At 67.6% G+C, this 10,312-nt stretch overlaps 1 protein-coding gene across 1 annotated transcript; it reads left to right on the forward strand.

The window, feature by feature from the left end:
* The first annotated feature begins 1 nt into the window (after nucleotide 1).
* Nucleotides 2-9,791, forward strand: GAS2L1 (growth arrest specific 2 like 1). The gene is given in 10 exon segments (XM_054219795.1): nucleotides 2-101; nucleotides 1,239-1,898; nucleotides 4,163-4,270; nucleotides 4,514-4,610; nucleotides 4,944-5,197; nucleotides 5,199-5,275; nucleotides 7,780-8,068; nucleotides 8,070-8,254; nucleotides 8,256-8,541; nucleotides 8,544-9,791. Coding segments are annotated over 9 exon segments (2,250 nt in total). The 5' UTR covers nucleotides 2-101; nucleotides 1,239-1,253; the 3' UTR covers nucleotides 8,853-9,791.
* The last annotated feature ends 521 nt before the right edge of the window (nucleotides 9,792-10,312 follow it).

Genomic DNA, 10,312 nt, shown 5'->3' on the forward strand with positions numbered 1-10,312 from the left:
GCGGGGCCCCCCCGGCGCTCGGAGGCCGGGGGCCCGGCCCGCAGCGGGGAGCGGGCGGGCGGCGCGGCCCGGCCCGGCGGTAGCGGAGCGCGGAGCCGGCGGTGAGTGCTCGGGGAAGGCGGGGGGGGGGGGGCGGTTTCTATCCCTGTCCCGTCCCCCCCCCCCCCCCCGGCATCCCGTCCCCGTCCCGCCCCCCCCCCCCCACCGCCTGTCGCCCGCACAAGTCGGCATCTGCCTCGCAGGTGCTGACCCGCTTCCCCCCCCCCCCCTCCGCCGCAGACAGACCGACAGACCGCCCCGGAGCAGGGACACCCCCCCCCGCGCCCCGCAAACAGACCGACAGACCGCCCCGGAGCAGGGACACACACACACCCCCCCCCCGCGACAGAAAGGGCCCCCGAGAAAGAGACACCCACCTCCCAAGGGAAAGGAGACCCCCCCCGGGTACAGATACTGTGTCCCCCATCCCCCGTAGAGATTCCACCCCCCCCGCCATCCTCCCCCAACAGGGAGGGACACCCCCCGTCCCCCAGCAGACACCACCCCAAGTGGAGGAGCCCCCACCCTTGGGCAGAGCCCCCCCCAGTGCCCCCCAGGGTGGAGACACACTGTCCCCAGGAGCAGGGACACCCCCAGGGTGTGTCAGCTGGGGGCGGGGGGGGGGGGTCACCAGCTCTTGGACACCCCCCTCCCCCAGGTCGGGGAGAGGGGGGGAGGGGGCTCCCCCAGGTGCAGCTCCCCCCCCATGTCCAAATGCTGGGGCCCGGCATACCCCCCCCCCCCCAAGGGGCAGCCACAGGCCCTCAGGGTGTCACCTGCTGTCACCCAGGATGGGGACACGCACCATGACTGGGCAGCTTTTTTGGGGGGGGGGGAGGGGGGGCGGCGGTTCTCCACCACAGTCCCACAATGGGGGTCTGGGGAAGGGGGGACACTGGTGACAAGTGACTCACTAACCCTGGGGGCAGAGGGGGGGGGGACATAGTGTGGGGAGGGGACACAAGGTGCTGTGGGGACAGGCAGGTTCTGGAGATGGGGGATGGTGACCCCCCCCCACCCCCCTGCCCATGGGTAAGATGTGGGGGAAACTGAGGCACGGAGTAGGTCACCAGGGCTGAGGGGGGACAACAGGGTGGCCAGGGGAGGAACTGCTGGTGGGGGACATGCTGGGGGGGTTGTGGGGTGTTGCCTGCCCACACCTGTCTGTCACAGCACCCGTTGTCCCCCCCCCACACCAGGGCCACCAGCTCGCCATGGCCGACCCGAGCCACATCCAGTCGGCCGCCTCCAAGAGCATCCGTCCCTTCCGCTCCAGCGAGGAGTACCTGGAGGCCATGAAGGAGGACCTGGCCGAGTGGTTCAACACCCTCTATGACCTGGACATCCAGGTGGACACCTTCCTGGAGAGCCTGGAGACGGGCTGTCACCTCTGCCGCCACGCCAACAACGTCAACCGCATCGCCCTGGACTTCCAGCAGCGACACCCTGAGGTGGCCGCCCATATGCGCGTCCCCCAGAACGAGGTCATCTTCCAAGCCAAGAATGTGGTGCCCGGTTCCTTTATCGCCCGGGATAACGTCTCCAACTTCATCCAGTGGTGCCGGCAGGACCTCGGCATCCAGGATGTCCTCATGTTCGAGACCAATGACTTGGTGCTGAAGAAGAACGAGAAGAACTTTGTCCTCTGCTTGTTGGAGGTGGCCAGGAGGGGTTCCAAGTTTGGTATGCTGGCCCCCATGCTGATCCAGATGGAGGAGGAGATTGAGGAGGAGATGAGGGACCAAATGGGCTATGGCGTGCTGGGCATGCGCCAGGAGAGCCGGGACCTCCAGGTGGCCACCTACCCCAGCAGGGCCCGGCCTATCACCCTCTGTGACCTGAAGAACCTGGATGAGCTGGTGAGACGTGCTCCCCTGCGAGCCTTGTGCTTGGGTCCTCTCTGTCCACCCAACGGGCTGCTCTATGGCCCATGGGAGGGTCTGTCTGTCCACCCAACAGGCTGCTCTATGGCCCTTGGGAGGTCCTGTCTGTCTCTATGGCTTGTGGGAGGTCCTGTCTGTCCGCCCAATGGAGTGCTCTATGGCCCAGGGAGGTCCCCTCTGTCCACCCAACCAGGCTCTCCGTGGCCCGTGGGAGGTCCCCTCTGTCCACCCAACCAGGTTCTCCGTGGCCCGTGGGAGGTCCCCTCTGTCCACCCAACCAGGCTCTCCGTGGCCCGTGGGAGGTCCCCTCTGTCCACCCAACCAGGCTCTCCGTGGCCCGTGGGAGGTCCTCGGCCGCCCAGCCAGGCCCACATGTCCTGTGGAGCCTCCTGATGTCAGGAGGCGTTATTTTGGTGGCCGTGGCCATAATCACAGGGGGCACGCGGGTGTGACCTCCGCCCCGGCCACTTCCTCCCGGCAGCGGGAGGGACACAGCAATCCCCACGTCGGGAACCTTCTCCTGGCCGGATCTGGCCCTCCTCCTCCCCGCCAGCACCTTGGGGTTCTGTCCCTGGAGACATGGGGACATCCCGGCTGCTCACAGCCATGATTTGGGGTGTTCAAGAAGGTGGGGTGGGGGTGGGCGGGGGTGTCCCCTCCACAAGCTGGGGTGCAGGGACACGCACACACCACCCCCGCCATGGCTGGGAGGCTCAGGAGGGATTAAAGCCGGGCTGGGTGCAGGATCCGGCCCTCATGCGAGGCAGCGGATTAATACAGGGATGAGGGAGGGGACACAGTGGGGGGGGGGACACACGGCGGGGGGGCGTGTCTGCCCTCCCCTGACTCCCTAAGCTCAAAGCCGTTTTTTAATTGAAACCCCGATTCCTCGTGAAGTCCCACAGCCACCACGCTGGGGGGGCGGGGGGAGCATCCTGCACCCCCCCCTCCACCCAGTGCTGCTGCAAGAGGAGGGGGGGGGTGTGTATGTGGGGGGGTGTCCCCTTCTCTGCTGTTGCCCCCCCCCCAAGCCCCCCCCCAGCCAGATGCTGCCAACCCCAGCTGCATTTTTCCGGGCTGCGTAATTCCTCGCCATCAGCTTTTATGGGCAGCGCTGGAGCCGGGGAGGAGCCTGAGGGTGCCGGATCCGGCCCGGCTGCTCCCCCCCTCCCGTGATGGCAGCAGGGTCAGGAACCCCCCCCTCACTGCAGCCGACCCGCCCCCCCCCGTGCATCAGTTTCCCCAGTTGGGGCTGACCTTGCCATCCAGCTGCTGCCCCGGATGGAAAATGGGAACCGGAGGGGCCGGATCCTGCCCTGACCGAAGCCCTGCGATGGGCAGAAAGGCAGAACTGCAAAAAAAAAAAAAAGAGGAATTATTAAAAAAAAAAAAAAAAAGCAACAAATTTAGGGATGGGGGAGGCAGCGCTGCGTGTGTTGTCCCCCTCCCGCCCCCCCCCGCCCCCGCCCTACCCTGGGCCAGGGCAGGATGCGGCCGCGTCCCCGCGTCCCCCCGTGGCTCCCGGCCTAATCCCTGACGTCAGCCCCCGGCCGGGCGGCCGCCCCAGATAGAGCAGGCAGCTGGCGGGCAGGCGGCAGCCCCACGGCCACGGAGGGTGGGGTCTCCTGGTTTAGCGCCCCCCCCCCCCCCAAACCCTCCCTTCGTCTTCTTATCAAAGTTTTTTTGGGGGGAGGCAAAAAAAAGTGGGGCTTTAACCCTTTTCTGTTGGTGGATGTGGGGTGCAGCGGGGCGCTGGAGGTCCCTGTCCCAAAGCAGGGTGCTTGGAGGGGGGGGGAATCCCTCGTGGACTGGGGATTAGCAGGGCTGGGGGGCGGGGGGGGGGGATTTCCTCTCCCTTCCCCGTTTTGGGGTGGCTCTGAGCTCCTCATACCCAGGGGTCCCAGAGCGGGTGGACTCCAGGGAGTGGGGATGGCGGGCAGATGAAGCGAGTTGTGCCCGTTCTCAGCCTGCTCAGGGGTGGCCGGCATGGGAAGCCCCCCCCCTGCCCCGGGGCCCCCCTCCCACAGCGTGTGGGTGCTCCCCACCCAGCTTTTTCCCAGCAGGTACAGGCAGCGTGCTGCCCGCAGGTGCAAGCACGGGCACGAAGCGGGGGACAAGCCAGCTTCCCGCCTCTCCGTGGGGCAAAATAGCCCCTCCGCCCGCTCCTATCTATAGGGGCTGGCCCTATAGGTGGGGCGGGGGGGGGTCTGTGCCCCACTGACCTCTCCCCCCCTCTGCAGGTGCGGGAGATCCTGAGCTGCTGCTCCTGCCCCTCGCAGTTCCCCATGGTCAAGGTCTCCGAGGGTAAATACAAAGTGGGCGACTCCAGCACCCTCATCTTCGTCCGAGTAAGAGCCGCCCCCCGCGTCTCCCACCCCAACGCCCCCCCCCGCCCCCTACTCCTCCTTCCCCACTCCTGGGTGCAGTGGGGACCCGTCCGGAGGGACCCCACGGTGGGGTGGGCCCCTGAGCTGCCCCCCGTCGGGGAGCTGGGGGGGCTGTTCGCGGCATCCCAGGAGCGGGGTGGCTTTTTGGCCACGTGCTGGGGGGACAGGCAGGGTGACGGGCTTGTCCCCCCCCCCCGCCTGCAGGTGCTGAGGAGCCACGTGATGGTGCGCGTCGGTGGTGGCTGGGACACACTGGAACATTACCTGGACAAGCACGACCCGTGCCGCTGCTCCTCCCTCGGTGAGTGACCCCCGGGGACCCCCACCTGCCGCCTCCAGCCCAGGGACCCCCCATTCACCGCCCCCCACGGCTGGTGCTGCCCCCACCTCACCCCGTTTCGTCACTCCCGGCTCTCCGTGGGGCTCCTTTCCCTGGGGCTGGGCTGCTCCGGGAACCGATCCGGCTGAAAAGGGGAAAAGGGGAGGGAGAAAAAGCGGGTTTTTGGCCAAATTAATTCCCGAGATGATTAAGCCAAGCCTGGCTGGAAAAGGCGGGTGCCAGCATGACACGAGGGGGGATGTGGGTGACAAGGGATGCCCCTCGCCGACCCCCCCACGGTGTCTCTGTTTCCAGCTCACCGCCTGCCCCAGCCCCGCGCCCCGGGCTTCTCCCCGCAAAAAGCAGCTCCCGGCAGCTTCTCCCCCGCACCCTGCGCCCCCAGCCCCAGCACCCCCCCGCCGCTCCCGCGCAGCCGGCCCCCACCTCGGGCGGGGGCGACAGCAGCCACGCCAGGACAGAGAGGGGCGGCCACCAACCCAAGGGTGTCGGGGGACACGGGCATCCCGAAGCCACCGTCAGGTGCCAAGCAGGATGGGCTGCCCCCACGGGGGGGGCCTGGCCTCTCTGCCCGGCTCTGCCAGCCCTTCCAGGAGCCCCGCTGAGCCGCGGGCAGCCAGCACGCTCAGGTAGGGCACCCATGGGTGCTGCCTGGGGTGGGGTGGGGAGGACGATCGCCTACTGTTACTCTGTGCCAGGGGAAGGAAGCCCAGCCCAGCTGGGGAACCCCCACCGCCACCCAGGCCCAGCCCTATAGCAAGGCCTCAGCCCCATGGCAGGCCTCTGCTCCACAGCAAGGCCTCAGCCCAGCAGGGCCCGGCCCCACAGCGAGGCCTCAGCCCCACGACAGGGCCCAGCCCCATGGCAGGCATCAGCCCCATGGCAGGGCCTCAGCCCATCAGGGCCCAGCACCAAGGCAAGGGTCTCAGATTCACAACAGAGCCCAACCCCACGGCAAGGCCTCAGCCCCACGGCAGGGCCCGTCCCCATGGCAGGCCACAGACCCACAGCAAGGCCTCAGCTCAACAGGACCCAACCTCACAGCAAGGCCTCAGACCCATGACAGGGCTCAGCCCCACCCCCACGGCAAGGCCTCGGACCCATGACAAGGCCCGGCCCCACAACAGAGCCCATCCCCACGGCAAGGCCTCAGCCCCACAGCAGGGCCCAACTCCACGACAGGCCTCAGTCCCGCGACAGGCCTCAGTCCCACGACAGGCCTCAGCCCCAAGGCAGGCCCCAGCCCCACGGCGGGGCGGACGCCCCGCCGTGGGGCTGGGGCCTGCCTTGGGGCAAAGGCCTCGTCCCCCGTGAGGGAACCGGCCCATCCTGCCCCACACCACCGGGCTCTGTGGGTCCCATGGGGTTCCTCCCCCCCCCCCCCCCACCGGCGCCACTGCCGCTGCTTCCCGCCGCTGCCAACGCGCATGCGCAGTGCGCGCGGCGGGGGGCGTGGCCTGGCGTGGCCACGCCCCCCAGAGGGCGATGATTGGCAGGTGGGGCGGGGGGACGGAGAGGGGCGGGGGGGAATGGGGGAGACAACGGGGGGAAATTGGGGGTGGAATGAGGGGGAATGGGGGGGTGGAATTGGGGGGCAGTGGGGGAAATGGGGGGAGTGGGATGGGGGAAATGGGGGGAGGTAATGGGGGGGCAATGGGGGGTGAAATGGGGGCAATGGGGGTGGAATGGGGGGGGAAATGGGGGGGGTGGAATGGAGGGAAATGAGGGGGCAATGGGAGTGGAATGGGGGGGGAAATGGGGGGGGAATACAGGAGACACTAGGGGAAATGGGGGGGTGGAACGGGGGAGTCATGGGGGGGAAATGGGGGGGTGGAATAGGGGTGGAATGGGGGGGGGAAATGGGGGAGACACTAGGGGAAATGGGGGGGGTGGAATGGGGGAGTCATGGGGGGAAAATGGGGGAAATGGGGGGTGGAATAGGGGGGAATGGGGGTGGAATGGGGGAAATGGGGGGGGGGGTGCCATGGGAGGGAAATGGGATTGGAATGGGGGGGGGGGGGGAAATGGGGGAGAACAACGGGGGGAAAGTGGGGGTGCAATGGGGGGTAATGGGGGAAATGGGGGGGTGGAATAGGGGGTGGGATGGGGGAAATTGGGGGTGCAATGGGGGGGAAATGGGGGTGGAATGGGATAGTAATGGGGGGAAATGGGGGTGGAATGGGGGAGATGAGGGGTTGGCGTGGGGGGGGCAATGGGGAAGATGGGGGGTGCATTGGGAGAGACAATGGGGGAGATGAGGGGGGTGCAATGGGGGGGGAATGGGGGGGTGCAATGGGAGAGACAATGAGGGAAATGGGGGGGTGCAGTGGGGGTTAATGGGGGGGAAATTGGGGGTGCAATGGGGGTGGAACGGGGGAAATGGGAGTAAATGGGGGGGGTTGGAACAGGGGGAGTAATGGGGGTGGAATGGGAGGGTAGTGGGGGGGCAATGGGGGGGTGGAATCGGAGGGGAATGAGGGGGGGTGCAATAAGGAGGCAATGGAGGGGAATGGGGGGGGCAATGGGGGAATTGGGGCAATGGGGGGAAAAGGGGCAATGGGGGGGGCAGTGCGGGGGATAATGGGGGGGTGCAACGTGGGAATCGGGGTGTGCAATAGGGGGGAGGAGAAGGGGGGGGCAAGGGGGAGCTAATGGGCATGCAATGGAGGGGTAATGGCAGGGGGTGCAGAGGACAATGGGGGGGCAATGGGGGGGGTCAGTGGTGGGAGAATGGGGATGCAATGTGGGGGTACAATGGTGGAGAATGGGGGAGAATGGGGGGGGTTTCAAGGGGGGGCGTACAATGGGGGGGGGGAATGGGGGGTGTAACAGGGGTGCAATGGAGGGGAATTTGGGGGGGGAGTGGGGGGGTGCAATGGGGGGGCAGTGGGAGGGCAATGGGGGGGGAACAGGGGGGGAACGGCGGGGGGGGGCAGTACAAGGGGGCAATGGGGAGGCAATGGCAGGGCAAGGGGAGGGGGGCAAAAGGGCAGGGGGGTGCAATGGGGGAGGCACTGGGGGAATGGGGAGGGGCAATGGGGGGTAAATTCGGGGGGGGGGGTGCAGTGGGGGGTGCCTTGCCCCCCCCCAGTCCCCTGACACCCTCCACCCCTCCCCTCTGTGCCCCCCCCAGGCCCCGCGCCCGCCGCTGCTCAGGCGACAGCGACTCCTCCGCCTCGTCCGCCCAGAGCTGCCCCCCCCCGCCGCCGGGACCCCCCCCCGGGGGGCTCAGCCCTCCCCTCCCCCCCCGCCCCCCTCCCCAGGAACGGGGTCGTTCTCGGGTCCCCAACGGGCCGGGCCGGCCCCCGCCGCGGGCTCGTAGCCACGGTCGCCCCTCGGGCCCCCAACCCTTGCTCCTCATCAGCCGCCGGCCCGACGGCCAACACTCCTGGGCAAGGGCTGAGCCCCCCCCCCCGCGGCCGGACCCCCACCCGCCGCTCCTCCCTACAAGAGGGGGTCCCCGGCGAGCCCCCTGATGGCGACGAGCTGGCCTGGGGGCTACGAGCCCCGCTGCGGCTGGAGCCCGGCCAGGAGCAACAGCTCTTCCGACGGCTGGAAGAGGAATTCTTGGCCAACACGCGGTTGATGGCCCAGCTGGAAGACGGGGAGACCCCCCCAACGGGACCTCCGCCGCCTCCGCCGCCCCCCCCCCGGCCCCGCCGACTCGGCTTATTGCTCCTCCAGCTCTTCCTCGTCCTCCCTCAATGTCTTCGCCAAGCAGGATGGCCGGCGGAGCGGGAATAACGGGAGCGGGAATGGCCCCCCCCCCGCCGGCCACCCCCGAAATGGTGGACGCAGGGCGCCGGCCGGCTCTTTCCAGCTCCTCCGACGAAAGCTGCTGCTTCCCGGCTTCCTGGGAAACCCGGGAGACGCGGGGGGGGGCCCGAGTCCGACACCGACTGGGCGCTGGGGGAGGACGAGCTGGGGGAGCTGACGGAGCCCCCTCCCGCCGTTGGGGTCCCCAAAGCGGTGCCTTCCCTCTCCGCGCCCTCCCCGCGCCCCCGGGCCAAGCCCCGGCTGGACACCCAGCCCCACAAGAAGCCCTCCAGGATCCCCACCCCACGGGGCTATGGGGCGGCCCCCCGGTCCCCCAAGCCTGGGGAGCACAAGCCCTGGGGGGCTCTGCAGAGCGTCTTCTCCTCCTTCCTGGAGCCCGCCTGGGTGCCGCGGGAGCGCAAGGGGCTGGAGGAGGATGCCTGGCCGTGAGACGCCCAGTTCGGTGGCCATGGGTGGCAGCAGGATGGGGAGAAGCCCCCCTGCCCCTCCCCGACCCCCAGCACCCCACCCCCGGGGACATCATGGAGCTGCTGCTGGTGATGGCACCTGCACGGAGAGGGCCCGGACAGGGGATGGCCATGGAGCCGGGGAGCTGGGACTCCTTCGCTTGGTGACTGTTGGCCGTCGGGGTTGGGCCCTGCAAGGAGCCCCCAGCCAGGTGCAAAGGGACCCGGACGCGTTCCATGGGGAGCAGCTCCATGGGGGTGACCATGGTGTGGCCACAGTGGTGGCCGGAGCAGAGCGCTGTGTCCAAGCCCCCTGGGAACAGGGCTGGAGAGCAACCGGCTCGTCTCTTCTCTTTGTCTCATCTCTTCTTGTCTTCTCTCCTCCTTCTCCTCTTTTTGTCATCCTCTTCTTGGCCTTCTCCTCTTGTCATCTTCTCCTTTTCATGTCATTTTCTCCTCTTCTTGGCCTTCTCCTCCTCTTTGGCCTTCTCCCCAATCTGTTCTTGGCCTTCTCCAAGATGCTCTCGTCATCTTCTCTTTGTGTCCTCCTTCTCGCTCCTTGGGCTTCTTCTCGTTGCCTTCCCCTCTTGTCTCTTGATCCTTTTTCTCTTCCTCTTTCTCGCTTCTCTTCTGCTCATCTTCTCTTCATCTTCTCCTATCACCATCTTCTCTTCTCATCCTCTTCTCATCTCATCATCTTCTCTCCCCATCTGAGATGACTTGGGGACATGCAGCTTGTTGTCACCACCTGTATTTTTGGGGGGGGTTGCTTGTTCCTCTCCAGCACCCATCAGCCCCAGCTGCGTCTGTAGCATGTTGATGTCCCTAAGGTGGGACGGGGCTGTGCGTGGAGCCCCCTGCCCAGGCTACCGCGGCCCCCACCCCTCCAGCCCCATGCATCCCCCCAAGCCAGTAAAGACCAACGGAGCTGAACCCACTGCGTCCAGTCATCTGTCCTGGGGGGCAAGACCCTCTGGGGGGTTTTGGGACCTGCCAAGGGGGAGCTGGTGGTGAGGAGGGGGGACATGAGACCCCCCCTGAGCCCAAGGGAGGAGAACTTTGAGGGGGGGGGGCAGGGTTGGGAGCAGTAGAGGGAAGAGTTGGGGTGAGGGTCAGCCCCCATGTTCTGCACCCTGTTGCAGCCATGGGGACCCCTGGGCTGCATCGGGGACCCCTCCGTGCCCCCAAAGCTGGGGCTGCCGGGAGCCAAAAGAGCCCCCAAGAGCTGCTCACCAGGGGGCCATGGCCCTGGTCTGCTGTTGCCCAAGGGGGCCGAGAGGTGGGCAGGTTGCAGGTCACCATGGGGTCTAGACCTGCTGGTGGTGGCCATCCCACTGTGACTTTGGGCTTGCCAAAGCAGGGTGTCCACTGCGGTCCCCAGCTGCCTGCCCTGCATCTGCCCCGGGAGCGGGGCTGGTGTCCCATGGGGTGGCCTGGAGCAGC

Source organism: Rissa tridactyla, chromosome 13, assembly GCF_028500815.1.
Source record: "Rissa tridactyla isolate bRisTri1 chromosome 13, bRisTri1.patW.cur.20221130, whole genome shotgun sequence".
Taxonomy (NCBI): domain Eukaryota; kingdom Metazoa; phylum Chordata; class Aves; order Charadriiformes; family Laridae; genus Rissa; species Rissa tridactyla.